Genomic DNA, 23,318 nt, shown 5'->3' on the forward strand with positions numbered 1-23,318 from the left:
ACAAAGGGGGACTCAAGTTGCACACACACATAAATACACCCTTGACAGTTTCTCTTGATGGTGAACTGAACTCAGACTGAAACTGAAAAGCACTCAGAGAACGCAGACCTCCGCCAAGCATATTGTGATTGTCACCAACACTTTAGTCCTACTTTAATGTTATACTACCTTTCAGCAGACTGTCTGCTACAATTTGGTGTTAGTTGCAGGTTTGTATGATAATTTGTTACCTGACAGTGTTGAAAATTATGATGACCCAGTACATATTTCATATTCCAGATCTTGGTATCCAGAATATTGCCAGAATCTGGATCGTACTTTTACATCTGTCAGAAATTATGGTGACCTTGTCTTGTATTGTTTTGCAAAGTAATCTGACCATTTATGGTGCAGTTATATACACATATAGTGAAAATGGCACTATCTCATGATGATAAAGAATCCTTTAAAAGAAATCCTGGATCCAGACGGTGATCCACATCACCTCCAAAACTTAATCCCTCTTTTCTTATCCCATTTTGAACATTTCCTGAAAAATTCATTGAGATCCGTTTGTTCCTTTTTGAGACAAGTTGTTCACAGACAAAGAGACAGACTAACAAACTCAAACAGATGAAGACTAAATGGAGAGCTGCTGCCTCCTCCTCCTCTTCTTCATTGACACACTTGTTCTGATCTCACCTTGTCATGCGTCTCCTTGCTCTCTGGCCTTGACCGTAAACCTGCTTTTCTTATTCCTCACCTTTATACCCTGCAGCTGACACATTCAAAGGGCTCTGCTACTTTTCCACTATACCCTACTCCTCATCTGACTTCACAGTATGCTGCTTTGTAAGGCCCTGCCCTTTTCATTTGCCTGTTGTGACCTTTCTTCAACCAGCTATACTTTCCAGGAGCTACAGTCCAAAGGACATTGCGTAGTTGGATGAAGTCACACAAAGAAATACTTGACAGCTAGTAGAAACTCTGTTAAGATAAATATAAGAGTTTTAGTGTCTTTCTCCAGAACCTCTTCTCCTGGCAGTTGATGTATTATTTGTGAAACAAAAAGCAGCTACAAACTATTCTCTAATGTGCCATAAACCAATTATCTGCATTAAAAAAGAAAAAAAAGAAAAAAAAGAACAATGCAGGAAGAGATGTTAGGAACTTCATTGGAGCTCACTGCATAGAAAGAGTCAAAGTAGAAAAGGATACTTCAAAACCAAGGAAGATTGAAACACAAGTAAAAGAAAGCCACTTAATGTTTTCTTGGGCTTAAGACGAGTGATCCATCTCCACAGTCTTTTGAGTCCCATCCATCATGAATTGACAGAGTAAGCCCATATGAATGCATAATCTAAAGAGGCAAACCTGCACTGTTGTACATGCAGCTCAAATCTGGTTCTCTCTGTCTGCTGAATACTGATGAGGACAAAGCAGACTTCCTGCTGTGCAGCAGGTTCAGCAGGTCAAAGAGCTGAGGCTGATCTATGTCCCTGTGAAAGCTGCTTGCTTTGGGTCTGAGCATGAACTGCAGCTCGAGGAACAGAGTGAGTGAAGTTTTCTTAATACAGACAGGGTGAGTGATCACCCATCTCCTGCTTTGTCCATCTTGTCTTCTTCTCCCCCTTCTCCTCTCCCTTCTTTCTCCTCATAAGTGAAAAGGTCAAGTGGAATGATCCTGAATTCCGGCTGTAGTCCCTTCAAACTATGAGACCACTTGCTTTGTCATCTGCTTTTACTGCCATCATGCATACAGTGTTAGCAGATATAGATGTGTTTGCATGCATCAGATTTTTTTAAAGGTCCCATATTATGTAAAAATCACTTTATTAAGTCTTTTAGTGAACTTTGTGGGTCTTTGGTTTTCCTTCCAGCCCACAAAATGTGGTATTCAATGACACAACCTGTACTTAATAGCACTTGTGAATGTAAAATCCTGACCTAAAACGAGCTGTTTTGATTTTGGGGATTTGCCGACGTCAGCGATTACCTTTTTTGACGAGCAAGTCTGATCTGATTGGTCCACCGGAGCAGAACCCCCCCATGGGACCTTTAATAAATGTCAGGAATATCATCAGGAAATACTCATACAATAATTATCTGATTGTAAAGCTGCAAAGAAAATCAAACCTGCTGCAGAGTTATGCCACACAGAGTGACTCACATATATCTTCTACACTCCTCTACATCCTGCTATACCAGGGCTAAGAGCTTAAAGGGGTGAATGTGTGTCCCATTGGCTTTGGAGGACAAAATCATGGCCAAAACAAAAAAATGTGTCAAGTTTACATTTATTTGTCAAACTGTCACCATCACCTAGCTTTGTGGTCAGCATTAAGGATTTGCAGCCAGTCAGAAAGATTACAAGAACAACTGTTTTTAAAGGCAGCATCAGAGTTGGTGAAAAAGAATCAGAATGATCAGGAAGACTTACTGTAAACTGGCCAGAGCCTGAGACAGAAAGTGACAGTTTAATGTGAAACCATCAGATGATCATTTAAAAGCTTTTTATCATCTTGATCGGCTTTCATCTCTGTGATCCGGCCCCAAAAGTGCTCCTGTCTGGTAAAGAAGTTAACAAGTATATATTATGAATGTCACACCTAAAGATTTTGTACCTCACTAAAAAGTCTGGTGTTTTCTCCAAACTGTGGATTTTAGCCAAGCTTTATCTCCACTGATCAAAATGAATCAATCCTCTTTGGAAACCCACACTGTGTGTTATTGGGTCTGCCATCTGTTGTAGTTCTGTGGAAACATTGATAACTTTTAACATTTACATCCAAACATAATGTAGAGCCGCTTAAACCCTGCTGAAAGACATCTTGTTCTCCAAACTGAGTAATCTGGTAACAAGGAGGGATCGCAGATAAAAAGCTGGAGCAGAAACTCTGGAGTGAACCTGCTGCATACTTAAACCCTTATCTGCTTTACTCCGTCAGCTGTTTGTGTGTGTGTGTGTTTGTGTGTGTGTATGTGTGTGAGAGAGAGAGAGTGTGCTAAGAAAACAGTGAGCCGAGTTGGACCCCTGTATCTCCTCATCATTACTGCCCATTTGTCTGAGTGCTATTCCACTTGGCTGGGTTGAGTTAACAGTTTGCTCTGGTGCTCTCCTCCCTCCTCTGAGCCGAGCACAGCGTCACATGTGGAGAGAGGAAATGAGAACACACACACAGTGTGACACAGTATGTCTCCTTAAAGTTTTTGCTCTTAAAAAGCCAAAAACTGCTCAGTGGTAAATTTAAGTGCATCTTATGAGTTTGTTTGTTTGTTTGTAAACTCTCGACACCAGCAGCTTTTTAATCTCCCTGATCCCCACAAAGTCTCACGACAGCTAATCAGATTCACATCCACAATCTACTTTAACAATTAGCAGCTCATGGATACACAAACAGTAAACAGCACACACACAGAACACACAGGCTCTGAGTTAGTACATTAATAATGACACTTCTCAGTCCAAATGAGGAAGATTAGAGGCTGTTATGGAGAGGCATTAGCTTCCAAACCCCAGCTAACCTGCCTTTTACTACTATGCCAAATTTTAAATACAGACTTAGTTAAAAAAAAAGACCTTGCCAAAAATTACACTCCACAGTATGAGAAATTAAAAAATGTTCAGTCATATTAGTAGTTATTGTTTTCGTCACAAATCTAACATTTCTGATGCTCTTGAATATTAAGAGATCACCTTGATTTTAAGCACAGCTGTCGTCAAATGAACAGATTTTGGTCTCAATATGAAAAAGTGATCATTAAAACTCTGTATCAAAGAGTATTTTTAATTGTAGGCTATGAGGTCGATAGCACTCTTAAGTTCTGGGCGAGATGCTCACAAGTGTCTGAACACACACAGAGCCATGCACATAAATGCACACACACTATTCCACACTTACATATAAACACATTTCACAAGTTTCCAGACGGATGCATCGCAAGCAGCAGGTTTTCTTCTTTTTCTGCTTGACCGACTTATCACCTGAGCTCAGGTGGTGCCTCATCTGCATGGACGCATTTGAAAATTTGCAGTCACACTCACTGACTGCTTACATAATAAATCACATGCTCAAAGAAAAAACATGTCTGCCTTTTAAATTTCACTTCTGAACCCTGTGACTCCTAAATTACCCTGCTCTTTCTATTCTCTCTGACCCCATGCAGACCACTCTTGCTTTCCCATATCAACCTATTTTTTTGTCAGTTGTGTATAATAAATCTCAAACAAGCTCTTCATCTTTCATCAGTCATTCTTTTTCTTTGTGCACACTTGCAAGACCAAATGTCTACACTCTAATTCCACTGACAATGCTTCCTGCTGTGCAGAACTGACCCTGTGCAATGCCTGCAGATGGCACAACAACTGTCAGGACAGAAAATGCTCAGACCTAAAAATAAATAAATAAATAAATAAATAAATAAATAAATAAATAAATAAATAAATAAAAAATTGGCCTATTTTGATGCAGTTGGAAACAATAAAAAAAAATTCATTGTTATATGTCCACATTTTGCTCCTGTACAGAGCATCATCAGGGCTCAGCACAGTTATAAAATACTCTACACAGCTATTGAGGCACAACAACATATTTAGCCGTGGGGTAGTTCAAAGTTTGGTGGGGGGAGTTTGCATATTCTGCAAACCCCCAGGTCATCTGTATAATGCAGTATAAACATATTCATCCCCGCGTTTGAGCATTTATGTAATTCTATTGTAAAGAGCCACAAGCTGCAGGGAATCAATACACACTGAAGTCTGCATAATGAGGCTGAAGGATGACAAACACAAACCCTGAAAATGAGCACTGGCAGAATCTGCTTAGACAAATTCCTGAACACAAAAAGGCACAAGTGTAACAAAGCTGATACTGACCACAAACACAAGTGCATACACAAAAAGAGTAGGCATCAAAGTTGCATTTTCTCTAACAGTTACTGAAAAATCCGAAAGTTAGACTTGCTCTAAACTCATCACATGCATTAAATTTGGTAATTATGTCCAACATACCATAAAATGCAAAAATGGGAAAATGTAAATCCAAAACCGTTGAAACCTTCAGTTTTGAGTTTCAGTAAATTAGTATTGAGACAGGATGAATACCATACATTTTGGTGCAGTCCCATACACACAACTATGATCAGTTTGGTTTTGCTTATCCACAGAGGGTCGTTGCTGAAGAGTCTGTTTGCAGACTGACCTGAAACATGTTGATGGAAAGTTGAATAGAAGTGAATGTATGGTGGAAAAGGTGAACAAGCAACAGAGATAACCACAGACTTACAAGGATCGTCAACAACAGTTGATTCAAAAACTTGGAGATTAATAAAGATAGAGCTAAGTCCACCAGAAAAAGTCATCAAGAAAGGAAGAACAGCTGTAGCATTCCAGATATTAAGCCACTGCTGAGTCAGACAAAACTGCAGAGGTTTTTTACTTTGGGGGGTAAAGAGTAAAAGAACTGGACTGCTGCTCAGTGATGCAACATCCTTTTATCAGATGGAAAAAAAAATGAACTTGAGAATCACTGTCCCAGATTATGAAGGGAGAGTGAAAAAGGCCCAGAATCCAGATTGTTGAGGTCCAGTGTGGTTTCTGCAGCTAGTGATGGTATGGGGTGAAGTGTCATCCTCGGGGGTTGACCTGAACACAGCGCCAAAACTACCACTCTGTTTGCTTAAAATTATATTACTGTGCTTGATTGACCCACAATCTTGTCTGATCCTAACTCCATACAGAATCTAAGGGATATTATGGAGAGGATGAGTTATACCTAAAAAAAAATACATGGAGGCAAACCCATTCATCAATTCATTATCTTAAATCTGCTAATTCTGTCTCAAGGTCACAGGGGATGGAGGCTATCCCAGCTGTCACTGGGCAAGAGGCAGGACCAATCAAGAACCGATGCATGGTGAGAACATGTAAACTCGATGCAGAAAGGCACCTGCAGAGACAGGGATTCAAAACCAGAACCCTTCTCACTGTGAGACAATGGGGGTAACCACTGGCCTCCCAAGTCACATGTAACACATATTGTTACCTCCATCAAGGAGGTTATGTTTTGGGAAAAGTTTGTCTGTTTGTTTGTCTGTGAACAACATAACTCAAAAAGTTACAATCAGATCTTGATTAAATTTCTAGGAAATGTTCAAAATGGGATGAGGAAGAAGTGATTAAATTTTGGAGGTGATCTGGATCACCGGATCTGGATCCTTGATTTTTTTGTATGTGTATATAACTCCGCGGTCAGATTGCTTTGCAAAACAATACAAGACAAGGTCACCATAATTTCTGACAGATGTAAAAATACGATCTAGATCTTGGCAATATTCTGGATACTAAGATCCAGAATATGAAATATGTACTGGGTCATCCTAATTTTCAACACTGTCAGGTAACAAATAATCGTTCAAACCTTCAACTAACAGCAAATTGTAGCAGACAGTCTGCTGAAAGGGAGTATAACATTAAAGTAGGACTTAAGTGTTGCGTGAAAATCAAAATATGCTTGGCAGAGGTCTGCGCTCTCTGAGTGCTTTTCTAGTTATTTTTAAAAATTTGTCTTTTGGAACAACGTTAGGATTATTACATCCTCACGTACAAGCAACACAACTACTTTTAGATGTAAAAATATGTACTCAATAAAATCACTCTGATGTCTTTTTATTGACATTTAAACTGGCTGGACAACAGACTATGCTGGTAAAGTAATCTCGCCATAAAGTGTCATTTGTTAGGCAATTATCTTTATCCTACCAAGCAGAAAATAACTTGTGCTGAATGGTGAGCTGTTGCGAGGCTCATAACACCATGTTGACACCATAATTAGTCAGCTCTTTACAGGGGGAGAGACTGGAGTCCTACACGACCTGAGGGAAAAAAAATTAATAGCAAAAGGCAATTTGCAGGTTCCTTTTAACCGTAATGAGGGATTCTGTGTTTTTTACTGCATAAACAAACACAGGCTTCATTGGCCTGACTTTAAATGGTTGGCTGGTGACTCAGAGCAAGGACAAACCTGATTGTGACCAGCTGGTGTAAGGAGGTGTTTCTGTGCTGGTTTTCAACAGTCTGATTTCAGATACCAAACTCCAGGATGAAATTATGTTGAACACTTTGATTATTTCATGGTAACAGAGATCAGGCTCTTCTTCAGCAGTCATTTCTTTGATTGTGGAAAAAAATAGCACCAACATTTAGAAATATGACCTGTGCGAGGCTTGTACTTGTAAGTATTTTCAGCAGTTGTGTTGAGAATATTATGAAGCCCTAAATCATTGCTCTACAGTTATAGGCGAAAATCAATATGATTCAGTGCAGACCTGACCTCCATGTCAGTAAAGCCCAGTGAAATATGGATAAGAAATTGTGTGTGTGTGTGTGTGTGTGTGTGTGTGTGTGTGTGTGTGTGTGTGTGTGTGTGTGTGGGTGGGTGAGTGCACAGATCCTGGCAATGTAATTTACCTAGGTGGGTGGAAGATCGCTCAACTCCATCGTGTTCCAAGGTCACTCAGGTCATAGATGATGCACACTGGTTTATCCCAGTGTGTCTGTGTATTTGTGTATTTGTGCATGTCTGCATGTGCATATCTGCTTCTGTGTGCGCGCGTGTGTTTGTGTGTACCAGCAGATAGCCTCGGTCGAGTCCTGGGCGTCTGCATCTCCTGCCGTGCGTGGGGCAGCATGTGATAGCGTTTGGCCTCGTTGACCAGATCTCGACACGCCTCTGATGATTTGATCAGCTCCTCATTGTCCACCACGTTGAGCAGGTAGGACGGGTGGATGAAGGGAAGTCGCACCACCGCCAGCAGCTCTGACAAACCCTAAGACAACAGAGAGAAAGACAGAGGCGTTAGCAAAGAACTGTCTTTGGTAACTAATAGTCTGATTTACTCAAAGTCACTATAGTTCTCCTTTCTCCAACAATACAATTCAGATTACAATCTAGTATATAACAGATGAATTTACTTCTAACTCCAAGAGAATTACTTTTTCTTCAAAACAACTGTCTGTATCAGAGCATAAGAAGGGAAATCCTCATTTGATAAATGCCTGAGCTGTAACAGTGAAGAAACCATCAGACCCTCAAAACTTAGTAACTCTTCTCACAATGTTTTCTGTTTCAGGACACCATCATGAATGCAAATGATGCAGAGAACAGAACAAATTTCATCCCAACAATGGAGGAATTTTCACTCTTGTAGATTTCCATGCAAACCTAAAAAAAGCTGATTCTCTGTAGCTCAGGATTAATTTGTTCATCAGAGGCAATTAAACACTGAACAATGCACCAAAAGACATTTTGTGCAGATGTAGTCACCGTCTCGGTTATATTTGTGCATTCAGTTACGCTTTGAACACTGAGAACAGAGCAGCAGGGGTGCATCTTACCGTTTCCACCTCCTTCCTTTAATTTTTCCTCCTCATGAATTAAATCTTTCCCTTGACAGCTAATGTGTTTCTGCTGCTAAATTAAAACACAGTTCTGCTTAATCACTGGCTAAAGGTTTAAGGATTGGAGAAAAAAGGTTTAGATAATGTTAAGATTTAACACAGTTAAAGGTTTAGTTTTTCTTATGAGGGATAATTGAGTTTCTGGAAGTAGAGTTGTTTATGGTACATGTTCTTAGTGAGTGTGTCTGCCACGGGAGATGCTGATCAGCTCGGCCTGTGTGCGCAGCCAAAGGATCAAAAGCTAATTTCGACAAATTCTGATAGCCCCAAAATTTCTTAGTGTTACAGACACAATATTCGATCATTTGTCAGAAAACTCATATGTTTTGGCATGACTCACCAACACGACATGTTTTCAGTTTGCAGAGTACTGATCAAGTCTGACACAAAAGTAACTTACGTAATTAAAATTTTGATGTTTCTGCATCCCAATATGAGATGGTATCAAATGGCAAAATTATCCTCAATTCAACATAACTTCCCCCTCTGCAACATAATGATAAAATTTTGGTATGGTAAAAACAATGACGGCCAGACACTTTGAGGACAAACTTCTTTTGGGCTTTTCTGGATTTCTGAACTAAGTTGTGAATATTGAAGAAAGCCAGAAAAAACAGTGCTTTCCCATACAGCAGGGAGGGAGTGATGCAGACCGACGCAGATGCTTTCTCTGTTTATGAGCATGGGCTTGCAGGTAATCTGTGATATTTCTGCTACACAGTTAAGTCAGTTTTTTCCCCCCTCAATCCACTGAGTCTTTTCTTCCTCTGTAAACTTGTGCTCATAAAGGAGTCCCTTGTGTACACAGTAAACAGCATGATTTTGTTGCCGTCAGATTCTAACTTTTTCAAGTTTTAGCTTATCTCTGGCTCTTTTAACACCCACAGAAGCAAACAGTTGACCAGCACACAGCAGGAAGAAAAACACATGGCCTGTGTTCAAGGATAGTACAAAACAAGCAGCTTTATGAAAGAAATGTTAGTCACAGAGTAGCCAAATAGAGCACACACTTACAGATAGCTGCTTTGTTTGGAGTTTGTTAAAGCTTGCTAAAAAACAGAGTAGAGTTGGCTCCATCTGCAGTGGCTGCAAACCTGACTTCTGCTGGTTCCTCTGGTTTGAGCTACTGATTGACAACCCCTGTAGCTTTAACACTTACTGACAAAAAAAACCTCACACACACACCCTTCAAAAAAAATATGAACTACTCCTTTAAAGGGTTCTCCTGGGGTGAGTATGTTCACATAATTGCAGCACAATTATCCACTGCAACAAATTTAGGTGTGTGTCCCATTTTCATGTGCTTATACAGAAATATACACAAATACACACACACTGTGACAGTTACAGGACCTGTGGTTGCCTTGGCAACCCAGTTTCTAGTTTTTCCCTGCCAAAAGGTTTTTACTCAGAGAAAACACTATTAAGGTAGACTTCCAGGGGATGAAACTCTGAGAATAAAGTCCAGAGAGGAGTGAATGGAGAGGAAGAGACACATAGAAACACATTTAACTCAAGTGAAAACAAAAAATTGACATAGAATCACACTACAGTCTAGGAAATAAAACAATATTTTCTATATGTGAGAGCTCATGTCAGTCTCCAACCTGCAGACAGGACTGCTTAATTACAGTTTAGCATATAAAAAATTTGAGGTTACCCCAGGCACCCTGATACAGATGTATTTTTCATGGAAGAGCCTGACACAGGAGGAACTTCCTCTGTTCAAAGTGCCCCTTTAAACTTACGTTCATGAGACACATATAAATAAAAGTGGCCTGAATCTCTGGCCTATTGGTCTTTGATTTTCTATCTCAAGCTGCTTTTTTTCAGTCCGACTGTGGTGTCATGACACTGCAGCATTAAACACACAATCCTATTTGGTGATACATTCTTAAAGTGCAACTTGAGGAGGGCTGAACACGATCCTCTTGGGCTAGTTCATCAAAGGTAATCCAACTGGATTCTGGTTATCGGACTGGATTAAATTTTGAGAATGGATTGTTCAAAAGGGAAAGATTGATTTTGAAATAGGATTAGACCTAATTATCCAATCACAGTTTTAATCTGGATCAAACTTTCAGTTTGTATTGTTGAAAACTTTTCAGTAGGATTTGGATCACTCTGGTTAAATAAAAAGGGATTATCCTGACCCCAACAGGAGGTAGGATTTCATGGTGGATTTCAGGAGGAAAATGTAGTATAACTTTGAAATTAATCAAGTAATTTAACATTTGTATCATGTAGTGCACATACTTTTATTTATATTTTGCACTTGACTTGTTTAACCGTTACACTGATACAGTCGATAAACAGACACAGGCTACCAGTTGAGTCTTTCAGTACAGAAAAGCTAAAATAAAGTAAAAATGATCTTGTCCCAGTGAAGTAATCCCCCAAACAGGTTTAATTTAGTTTTTCCCTGGACAATCTTTATTTTGTTAAATATTGGACTATTGGATTTAACCTTGTTTTAATTTTAGATGATTTCAAAATATCTACAATGCATTTCTTGATGTCTGTTTTTTATTTGTTGTGACTCAGATAAGGTGTCATAAAATAAATTACGAATGGGAGTGGATGTTTTTTTGTGTTTTTTTTTTTTTTTGTCTCAAAATAAGAAACCCTCAAAGTGACCACATGTTGGCTCTTCTACCTGTTGTTCTTTACAGAGCTGGTAGCCCACATTGTGATATGTTGTCCCATTTAGAGCACTGGTAATCTGGACATGGTAATCTTAAAAACTGTGTATCTGGATCAGGGTGATCCAATGTCATATTGCTTTGAAAAACAGGCATAAAACTAGGACTGACAGCAAAAAAAATGGGATTGCCAAATCTGGATCATTTTGATCCAGATTAAACTATTTGAACAACTGGCCAAAGTGTCTTAAGATCATACGTGAGCACCTGCAGGTCACCTGGATTAAGTCCACAGCTGACTGTTCTGACTCTGTGAGCTTCACTGAATCTGTATGTGGGCCAGATTCAACCAGGTGTTGCCATCAGTGGCACAGTGAGAATAAATGAGGTGAAAATGTGGTAGTGCATGTTGAAATCTTTCTCATATTGAGAACAGAAGGCAAGAAATATCTCCTCTTTGTATTCTGTGCACGCATGCCCTCCAGTAATTTTTATATAGACCTTTTACAGTCCAAATGTGGGCTGAGACTCTGCAAGCAACTGCAAAAGGATGTGTTGGAGGTACAGTGTGTGCTGGTTCAAAGATCGATGACCTGAAATGGGAATATTTCAGAATGGAAAAGTGGTCATGTAGGCGCTCTATCACTGTGAAAAATACGGCTTTTCAAAGAGAGCAGGGGAATTTAGAGACAGCAGCTTGAGAATCCAGGGCATGATGGACAGATTGAGCCCAGTTGAGCTCTATGCACACATGTTCTGACTACAGTAATGTCTTGCCTGCACTGCAAACCACACCCAGATCAATACTCAGCCACATACACATCTAACTGTACCATCTGCAAATCTTCGCTTCATGCCAGCCCACATCTGCTGTAGCCTCTTTTCATTTGCCAACCATCTTTAAAATGTCAGTAAAACTACCTTAAATAGACAGCATCTGGTCCCTGCAAGAAGGTAAAGAGTGTTCCCACTGAAATATTCACCAAAAACACACCCACATACCCACAGGAGATTTGTACATGTGAATACAGAGAGAGACAGATGGAGGTGCTTCAGAAGTCAGGGCAGCAGAATGATTGTAGTGAATTACAATCAAGTCGTGTACAATATTTTAGGTCAGTTGCTGTTAATCTTTGTGCTGCTTTCAGCCTTACAGTTGATTTGACCATAAATCCTGTTGAGGAGATTAAAGCAGTATAGTTACCGAGGTTAACCTCCGATTAAGTAAACAAGCATGGATTTATGTGTACTGTAAACTGAGTGGGATCTTCCCCAGGGCTGTGTCTCTGTGTGTGAGTGGGTGTGTGTGTGTGAGTGTGCCGGGATAACGCCCGGCTTATTTCCTCTACTCTGATGTAGCTCTCCTCCTCCAGCTCTCCCTCTGTCCCTCCATTTTTTAAAGAAATTTAAAAAGACTTTAAATCTCTCAGTCTAGCTAAGTCTGCTGGTCTCCCACGTGTTTTTTTTCTTTTTACTTTTTGTATTTCTCTGCAGCTCCAATGTCGCTTCTCACTCTGCCTCCTACACTTGGGTATCCTGTATCAGGATGGGAATGAGGGAAAGTTGAACAAATGCTGCTGATATTTAAACCAAAAATGTCAGACTGCACAAATAAGAGGATTCCTGGTGCATGCTTAAAATTACTCTCACAAGGCTTGTTGTGGATGATGAAAGAATTTATAGCCCATGTAGACATGTTTTTATTAACGATACTATACAGATGTGCTTTTACTAACTTGGTTGTACACATGTGCTCATTGTTGTCGGTATGAATTGCAGGACACTTGAGGGGGGCTGGGGACTCCTGGGATTTTATGGAGCACCCAGAGTAGAGAGTGACCACAAGTGAAGTTAATGTTTATACCCAATAATAAAAAGAAGTAACTGTGTAACACTAATAACGCAAGTCAGCAATTACTTTATTAGAGTTGAGGTGTTTCAGTCAAAGTGCGGAAGGTAAACAATTAAAGGAAGGAAGGAAGCGAGATTTGTGTGTCTAACAGTTTCTCCACAGATAAGTGAAGGGGGGCTGATCACCCACTTGATGAATGCCAGTCACAGACAGAGCCAGAAGACGGCCAGCAGCCAATCAGAGGGGAACAACACCTGGAGAGCCAATAAGAAGATGACTCAACCTACATTCCTTAGAGAAACTCTGTTAGTGACTATATATTGGTGCTGAGAGAGAGAGTCAGGGTCAGTCTCATGAACTGTCTCTGCAACGTGTAGGGAACAGGGAAATGAGGCTGCACCAGAGATCTCTGTAAATGCATATTCTTGACATATTGTTAATAAATTTGTGTTCAACTGAGAACCAGGACGTCTCCTGATCCTTCCCCATCAACGAACTGCGCGGAAAGAGGTGAGATGAGATTGGAGTCAGATTAATAATTTTAGTGTATTTTGGTCAGATAGATAGCATCACATTTCCAATAAGAAGTAGTTTAAGTATTTGAGGAATTTAGAACAAAGACATCATTTGAGAGTGACAAACTATCTGTGAGGTACCCTGTCAGGATCGCAGTATGGGAAACTAACTGAGGTGAACAGTAAAAGGTACCCTGTAAGGCAGTGCGAAAATGTACCCTGTCAGGATAACAGTGTGGGAACATGACTTAGTGCACGGTTAAAGGTACCCTGTAAGGCAGCGTGGAAAAAGTAGCTCTGTCAGGATAGCAGCGTGGGAAGATACTGAGTACCCAGTTAGAGGTACCCTGCAAGGCAGTGTGGGAAAGCAGAGTAGGAGTGACACTTAGATGTATGTCATACAACTCACCTCTTTTCCAACAATGAGGTTCCTGTTTGTGTTTTTTTTCCATGTAAAGGTCCATTTATGGTCAAAGTTAAATACGGATCCAGATATGGGCAAAGCCTTCTGTCAGTGCTCTATGTTAATTTCATCCATATTTCTGCATGTTTACATATAGCTTATGGACACAGACAAAACAGATTAGTACCACCGGAAACCATGGGGGCAGTGTTGCTCTTGCTACAGGATGTGTAGCGTTAGTGAGACACAAAGACTAAATAACAATGGTGGAACTTTCGCAGTTGTATTTAACCGTCTCACCAACTAATATCTCATACAGCCCTGCCTCTGTTTTGTCTCTTTTTGTGACAGGTACTATCATGAAACTCAGGGGGAACAAAAAAGGAGGAGGACCCAGATGCAGATGAACTAAAAAATGTTATTAAACCAAACTCAAAAAACCCAAAGTCCAGACCAAAAACTTTAAGGAAAGAAACAAACCAAAAAACACTAGAAAACCTACTGGATGAAACCAAGATGCACGGGACACGAGGCACGACATGCAGCAACAGCGACAATGAACCAACAGAGAACAAAGGAAACACAGGGACTTTATACACAGGGTAGTGATCAACACAGGTGTGAAACAAGACATAGGTGAAACACATGAGGAGTAATCAACAAAGAGGCAAACACAAGGAGAACCAAACCAAACACAGGGGGACTTAAGACAGAGACTAAGTACATTAAAGACACAGAAACACTAAAAATAACCACAAAAAGACAAACACATGACAAGAACCAAATCAAAACCACAAGAGACACAAACTAAGGACAAAAACCGGAAACATAGAACACTCAACAAGAATAACTAAGATTAACACAGGTGACACAGAAACACAGGACAAGAACAGTATTACAAAGAAACACAAGAAGACTAAAACACAAGAAAACCCAGAAATACACAAACCAAAAACCCAAACCATGACAGGTACATTAGCAATACCTCCTCCACAGTCGCCATTTTTGTTTTTGAGTTTGTTGTCATAGACTTTTGACTCTGGGCTGCCCCCCCTAATGGATGTATTGATTAACATCTATACCAGCATAAAGGACGGGTGTGGTCAGGTATGCAGTGAAGGTAGCATCATTTGAAAAGGACGGATGCATTTTCGTACATAAAGATAGTATAAACAGGCCTCGATGTAACATTTACTGTTAGTATTTAAATTTGTTACAAAATCTCTTTTTCAATCACGTGGGGTTTAAGTTTTTTGGACCTAAGTATGTTCTGGTCATTTCATTCCCCTGGATGAAATGGATTTTGAGATGAAATCTCTCGTTATGCTGCTGCATGTCACTACTTGCTGATGTGTGTCTTGTGGATGAAATGAGGCTCAATTTCCAGAGCAGAAATCAAATATGTCATTGTGTTTTTTTTGTATCCACTAAAATTGGGTTCAAAGCTCACATTTTATTAACTGAGCAGTAACAAACCTCGTCCCCTGTTAAGAAAAATACGACAGGCAAGCTCCAACCGTCCTCCTTGAAAGCAAAGTGAGCACGACTGTGTACTCCGCTGCATGATGTTAAAACTGTGCACTCAGGCAAAGATTTGTGCACATGCATGTGACACCAACAAGGTGAATGAGTCTTGACAATTCTCCCACTGATAAGTGCCTTTCCTGCACTCAGCAGTAAGAGCAGGAGGCGTGCATCCAACCGATCCCCAACAACCCTCTGGAGTGATCACTCTCTGATAAGGCATCTACAGGGAATGTGTCCCAGCAGACCAATGGTGTCATTTTCATTTTCTCACCTCTTCATATGTGCTATCATTTGATGCTTTTAGGCACAGACAGACTCATAAAAGCTACTCAGCCCACTGAAAGATAGCAAACCGTCTGTGCATTGGAAGAAAAAGCTTCAGCTCTGAGTTACATTTTATTAAATGAGGATTTGGGGGTTTCTAGCAGCTGACAATAATAAAAAAATATCTCTAGGAGACTGGGGACATATGGAGACACTTCTTTCAGCCAGTCCACCCACATGCACCAACTTCTATTTTCTGAAGACAAAAATAGTTTATTATTCACCAATATGCTTATCCAACTGTATTGTTATATTCATCCAAGATGGCATCATAACATTTCATATCTCCCATCATCTCTGTTTGAACACACTATCACAAACAAACCAGGGCAACTATCTCAGTGCCAGGCGCACATGCTATTTCGACTGCAAGTAAATGCTACACAAGCCATCCGCAAAAGCCTCTTTTTCCAACACAAACACACACGCACACACACTCACACACGGACAGGTGCACAGGGGATGTGGATGAGTTGAGCCTGGTGAGAGGCAGGGATAATGTGTCTAACAGGGAGCCTCTCAGATCTGTCAGAGGCAGCAGAGAAGCAGCAGGGAAGCCACCATCCACTAACACCGATGATGAATGTTTGCTGAGAATTTTCTATTTCACTGCTGTCAGTGAGGACTAACGCTTCTTTCTCCGTGTGTTTGTGTGTCAAATATGACATGATCATTCTGTTTGCTTTGGGCAGATAGGAGTCTGCATCTGCTTAAAATGAAACATGAGCAATCTGACACTAAAGGTAGCTCAGTGTGAGGACAAAAATCACACACTCAGTGACTCACAAGTGTTTGTTCAGTGGAGCACGTGCCCATGTTTAGCCTCACAGCACTAACGAACCCACTCAGCTGAATTGACCGCAGCTCAGTGTCCATTTAGGTGTGTGTGTAGGTTTATGTGTGAAAACACACATCACATATCATGAATACACTCGCCGTGTGTTTTAGAGTGACAACTTATTGGATTGCAAGAGATGCTTCTGCTGAGTTTCTGTGTGTGGATCAGCTGGGGGATGGAGACAGATGTAGCTGACGCCACATGATTACTGCAGCCCTGAGCTCTGACTGACGGGTGCAATGTGTTCTCCTCTATTTCAGCATGATTTCATTTGATAAAAGAGGAAGCCTCCTTCGCATCTTTTCATTCAAAACATATTTATTAATATTTTTTTCATGAATGGCTTTTTTACATTTTTTCATTCCTTAAAAAATCTTCAGGGGTGAGGAAAGTGCTTCCCTCAAGCAGATAACAGTATTTGTTTGTTCTCTACGCATCACGGAGCTCATGAAAACCCTGCGTGTCTATCAGGGTAGTCCGGCCGATATGAGACATCCCTGACTCACTCTGGATATGCAGCCACTGCAGTCCAGTGACTGCTTTTCAAGTGGCTGCACACATCAGGACTGCAGGCACTCAGGGGGACACAGATGAGGATAGAGGTCTAGAGTTCAGTGGCCTGCATCAGATACTGTTCACTCTCTAATACGCTGAGTCACAACAGAGAAATATAAGAGTAATTTCTAGTCTTGTATGTATGAATGAATGAGCACATAACAGGGATGTAAGGAACAAAATCCTGTGTGTTCTGTGTACATCGTTTAAGAGAATGTCAGCGTAAGTTAAAGATAAAGAAAAACAACAGGAGAGAAAGAAGAGAAAGAAGGATAGAAAGCGCATATGGCTGCATCAATCTCCATTATGTGTAAAGCCAAAAAGTGTTTCATTAGTTGGATAAAAGAAGAAGTAAAGAGGAGGCACAGGAAGAAAGAAACTACAGCTGCATCAGTCTATTGCCTGACTTTGTCTCCCCAAGTGCCCGTATTTGTCACAGATGGCACAGACGATGGCCAACAAGTTCATTTAACTCTCTCTACCATAATTTAAGTGTCGTCTTGAAGGATGGTTTTTCTGACATAAAGCTCCTCATCCCTAATGAACACAATTAACCTTTTCTTACAGGGGTGCGAAATGATGAAAAGTTCTCTTTTTTGAACTTGGAGCTGAAAGGGAAAACGGCTAAATTAACAGTGACACTCGCAGTGAAAGGTTCATTTGCAGTGCTGAAGGTAAATGAATTGTGAAACTTTGAGGAAAACTCAGTTTATTTCCTCAGACTGCCTCAAAGCGTTTCTGTCACTTGATAATTTTCTGGCTACATAGTAATAACATAATTTGTGCAGGAATCATCATTATCATCATTTTCCTTTGTAATGTGAGCTCCAGGCAAAAACACCACATTACAAATTGGGATGGGTACGTGTCACATTTGAAACCAATGTGGAACCTGGCAATCAGTAGCGGGACTCAATGTTTGATACTTTTGTGTGTTTATGTGGTAATAAATGTTAATTGTTAACTTTTAAAATCTCAAAGTTTTTCTATTTTACATATTAATTCTTCAACATACACTGACCAGCCACTTTATTAGGTACACCTGTCCAACTGCTCGTTAATGCAAATTTCTTAGCCAATCACATGGCAGCAACTCAATGCATTTAGGCATGTAGACATGGTCAAGACAATCTGCTGCAGCATCAGAATGGGGGAGAGAGGTGATCTCAGTGACTTTTAACGTGGCATGGTTGTTGGTCTGAGTATTTCAGAAACTGTTGATCTACTGGGATTTTCACTTACAACAAGGGATGTCCCGATCCGATCACGATCACGTGATCAGATCGGGATGGGGCATTTTTTAACGACCGGAGATTGAGGAGACAGAATCGGAAAGAGCCTGGGGCCTTAGTTCTTGTTTTTAATTAAAATGTGTATAATAGGACATCATCATTCATTCTAGAATATAAATTTATTTGTCATTATAACAAGTACAACGATATTGCAAACAAGAAACTGCAACCTTATTGTCACACACATACAAGGTTATCTTGTGGTGCACCACTGAGAAGCTTTATTCTTATTTTGTTGATCCAATGTTGCACTAAGTGGAGAAAAAAAGCTATATCCATGTTGGCTAGAATGATACCTTCATTTAAATAAAATGAAAAAAACTCAAAGGACAACTTGTAGGATTTTTTTTTCTTTTCTTTTTTCCTAATACATTGCTGAAACATCGGATCGGGAAACATCGGGATCAGCAGGTACTGAAAATAAAAAAATCGGATCGGGAGCAAAAAAAAAAGGTGATCGGGACATCCCTACTTACAACCATCCTAGGGTTTACAGAGAGTGGTCCCAAAAAGAGAAAATATCCAGTAAGCGGCATCAACACCTTGTTGATGCCAAAGGTCAGAGGAGAATGTCCAGACTGGTTGGAGCTGATAGAAAGGCAACAGTAACTCAAATTACCACTCGTTACAACCAAGGTCTGCAGACGAGCATCTTTGAACGCACAACGCGTCCAACCAGGGATGGGTACCTTTCACATTTGAAACTATATGGTACTGATGCCCGGTAACTGGCAATCCAGTATTCACCCGTACCAATTTTCGGTACTTTTATGTGTTTATGTGGTAAAATGTATAATTTTTTTTCACAGTATTATTTTTTTTTCAATTTAACAAATGTATTATTTAATATATAAAATTGCAATGCTGTGTTTATGTCCAGGATGGAAAATTGCCTACTCTTCCTCTCCCTCACGATCGCAAGGATGCATTTAGGTACCTAAACATGGTATCTTTTGATTTTATGTAAATTCGTACCTGGTACTTTTGACAGAATTCAGTCGGTACCTATAAAAGTACCTAATTTAGTACCCATCCCTACATCTAACCTTGTGGCTACAGCAGCAGAACACCACACAGGGCGCCACTCCTGTCAGCTAAGAACAGGAAACTGAGGCTACAATTCACACAGGCTCCCCAAAATTTGACAATAGAAGATTGGAAAACATTGCCTGGTCTGATGCGTTTAGGTACCTAAACATGGTACTTTTTGATCTTACGTCAATCCATACTCGGTTCTACAGACAGACTTTGGTCAGTACCTATAAAAGCACCTTATTCGGTACGCATCCCCCTTTACAAATCTAAACATCTTCTTGCCTGACTAAAGGTTTCATTGGTATGAAAACTGAATTTGGACAAAGATCTTTTGAATTTATAATTCTTATAAAGAAAAGAAGAAAATTCCAGCCTGTGCATTATACAGTCTAGACTTCTGCATTTCACTTCTGTTCAAAAATACATTACTGGGATTCTTTCATAAATAGACTTCAAACAAGAAGAAATGAATTGCTCTGCCCAAATATGAATTCTTTCAAATGTTTCTCTTCTTCTTTACATCCCTACAGCCTTGACAATCTTTGAATTCTACTGGGAGACAAAAGCAGACACTTGCATGGCAACACATATACAGTTATCTTAAATCAAAGAAAATGAAATAACTCTTTTCTTTCAACCTGAGCTTCTGTGTCTCACAGCAAACTCTAACTCTATTATTCACACTCAAATGCTCTCCCTCTGTCTCGGAGCAATGCCTAGACGGTTTCCTGGTGCCATGGATGATACTGATAGCACAGCAGAGAGAGAAAATTGCTTATTTACACAGCGGCTTCAATATACCACTTTTCCACTCTATGGCCTGCAGCTAGCAACTCACATCTCTCCCTCACATACACACACAGTCACAAGCCTCAAGAAACACAAAGATAAATTCAAAGACACAAACACAGTCCCAGGCTTAAAGCCCCTCCCAACTTTTCCTGCAGGGCAGTGACATTCCTCCTTGACATGTCATTCAAGTGTCACAGGACCTGGTGGACTGATTTCCTGCTGCTCTCTGACTCCACATGGGAAGAAGGGATGGAGGGTGGAGATGATTAGCTGCTGCTGGACTATGTGAGCAAACTGAAGCTACAGGGTCAGATGACCTCCACTTAAAGCAGGGTGGGAGCCAGAGTAACTCTCTGCTCTCCTCTTCTGTCCTCTGCAGGTTTTTTTTCACATTTTCATCAAACCGTTCACTGGATATTAAATTGAAACACAGCAGCTCTTTTAATATTTCATCATGTCTTTTCTCAATCACTGCTCCTTCCCTTTGGTCGCATCCCATCTGCTTCTTTTTCTTGCTCAACCTCTCCTGCTTCCTTGTCCCCTCTTGTTTTTTCAGACAGGGTGACCTGGTAGTGTTGTCTCAGGTACTGGAGTGTTAAGACAACCATGGCAAATGCACCGCCTCTCTTTTTCCCCTCTTCTTCATCTGAGTAAGTCACCTCTGCACCTCTCCATTAGAGTGTGAGATTGCAGGAGCCAGACTGAGCTGCATGGCTGGAGGTTGTTGATGCAGATACAGTGATGCCTTTCTCCTAAAGATGCCTTCAGAAGCATGCTTTAAATTTGCAGATCCACAGAGTCATACATCCTCTCAGTTGCACCCAAAACAACATAATTTGGACAATTTACCAATGTGACTGGATGACTCCTCCTCTGATAGACTGCTGTAATTATTCTGAATTATCTCACTTTATCCCTCGTACAGCCTCAAGATCAGCAGATTAAAATTCATGGTTTTCTGTCCATAAAATATAAACCAAATGATCTAGTTTTTTTTATCTGCTGGATGGATATCTAACAGCATAGTCTATTTCCCTTTTCATGGATGTAGGCCAAAGCTCTGACCTCAAGGCCTATCGATCTGTGTTAACCTGACATGCTGTATCTGACTGCATCACGAGCTCCAGGAAGAAACCTTTGAATCTGATCTACAGCCTCTAAAAAATCTAACAGCTGTTACAGTCATACAGAAAACAAGTCAGAGAATGTTTCTGTTTATGTTGTCTTTTTTTTTTCATTTCAGAACAGTACGTAACAAACAAACAGAGAGCAACTAAATATAGAGCACACTTTGAGGACAAAGCACTCCTGGGATTATAAACAACTGCTGTGTTCCACTGCGTCTGAGGCACAGTTGTTAAACAAAACCCAGTGAGAACGAGGGTCACATGTCCTCTTTTCTGCTTTGTACCTCTCAGAGCTGACAGAACGAGTCAACAAAACAAGCACATTAATACAGCTCTGCAGACATACAGTATCTACAGTACCATCTGTGCTATCAGAGGACACAGGCTGTCAGAGGTGTCTTACACACACATTCACCAACACAGTCATCAGCTCTTCTCTGTTACCTGTACTCTGGAGTCTGGGTCTCGTTTGATCCATTTTATGACCGTCTCATAGACCAGCTCCTCCGCCTTGGTGTTGAGACTGTTGTTGGACAGGTAGGATACCAGATCCTCTTTGGACACACTCAGAATCTCCTCCTGACCGGCCACCTGAAAAAAGACAAAGCAGTGAAACTCCCATTGTGACACAATAAAACTGAAGGCTTCACAAACTGAAGTAATGGAGATTATTCCTTTATTTTGTTTGCTAACTTCATACTGCTTCTTGAGGGAAAGGCCAACAGGTAAATTTATTTAAAGGATACTAGGGATGCATTAAAAATTTGGCTAACAAAAACTTTTGGCCGGAAATGACCCGAAAGTGCATTTTATCACCGAATCAACACAGCCGAAACATTATGCTGTGGATGCAAGCAAAAACTATGGTCAGCACACTCTTGTCTGGATAAGGGCCAACATTTGGGAGATGTGGACGTATTTCAATATATCTGACAAAGACCTACGAGTAACGATTTGCAAAGCATGTATTGTGCACACAAGAAATGATCCAGGCGGCAATAGATGCTGAGAACCTGCTTGGAGAAGCGTACAGCGCAGAGAAGGAGAGCAGAGCGCTGAAAAAAAGACTCTTTTCTTCAGATACCAAATGAAGGGCATGCACCCTCACTGTCTGATAAGATAAGTGAGATCCTGCGAGAAAGTGCCCCAAATAATAGTAGTTACTAAGACCCTACCCCCCAAATTAAATCTACTCTAATTTCTAGTTAGTGCCAGATCAAAGCAAAAGTATTTTCAAGTTGCCTCTCCAGTACATCAGGTCAATGCCTTGTTCTTTTATTCTACAGAATAAATAGCCTTATGTTATCTATCTTATTTACATGATGGGGTGTCATTTCTGTACATGATCGCGCGTTTGTAACTCTCCTCTGCTCTCTGGGTGGTGCACAGCAGAGTTCGGCCACGATGCGTTCAAGTACACACAAACAAATGCGCGCAAACACAGAGACAACCACACTGCGTATCGTGGACAGAGGTCAAGACAAATGCCATCTCTGTGAAGACTGCATTGTTCTTTGAAACATTAATATTAGTTTATGCAAATGCAATGCTTTTATTTTAGTGAGGTTAGTACACCATCATAGCCATGAATGCAATAGTAGACTACAAATAACTGGGATTAAAATTTCTTTTGGTGTTTTGGTTTTCAGTCACTGGTTTCCTCATTTTTGGTTTCTGATTTCAGCGAAGAATTTTCATTTTCATACATCCTTTAAAGATACAGCAAGACATGGATATACCATCAACACATGGCATTGAAAAATGGCTGTGGTCTTAAACCACAGCAAAATCAACTCACAGAGATCATTTTGTTTTTTTATAATCTGTAGTAATTTGAGATCTTTTCAGTTGATTTTTTAAAAAAAGATAAGACAAAATGATTCAAAGAAGAGTTTCAATTTTGGGGGATTTTGTAACTTTTTTCCATTTAACTCTTTAAGTGGAGGGCTACAGCAGGAATCAATTATCTTTGCTTAGCT

General features: G+C 40.3%; 1 protein-coding gene across 4 annotated transcripts in view; it reads right to left on the reverse strand.

Annotated features, from left to right (window-relative positions):
- klhl29 (kelch like family member 29) overlaps positions 1–23,318 on the reverse strand; it is a 182,681-nt gene that overhangs the window by 29,801 nt on the left and 129,562 nt on the right. For all 4 annotated transcript variants that reach the window (XM_074684737.1, XM_074684735.1, XM_074684736.1 and 1 more), the window contains 2 exons: positions 21,784–21,930; positions 7,608–7,806 (listed from right to left, as the gene is read on the reverse strand). In XM_074684737.1, coding sequence (XP_074540838.1) covers positions 7,608–7,806; positions 21,784–21,930 — 346 coding nt within the window. The remainder of the gene's footprint in view (positions 1–7,607; positions 7,807–21,783; positions 21,931–23,318) is intronic.

This window comes from Halichoeres trimaculatus, unplaced genomic scaffold (genome assembly GCF_033239565.1).
Source record: "Halichoeres trimaculatus isolate MK-OKI-2021-1 unplaced genomic scaffold, fHalTri1.1 fHalTri1_scaffold_13, whole genome shotgun sequence".
NCBI lineage: Eukaryota > Metazoa > Chordata > Actinopteri > Labriformes > Labridae > Halichoeres > Halichoeres trimaculatus.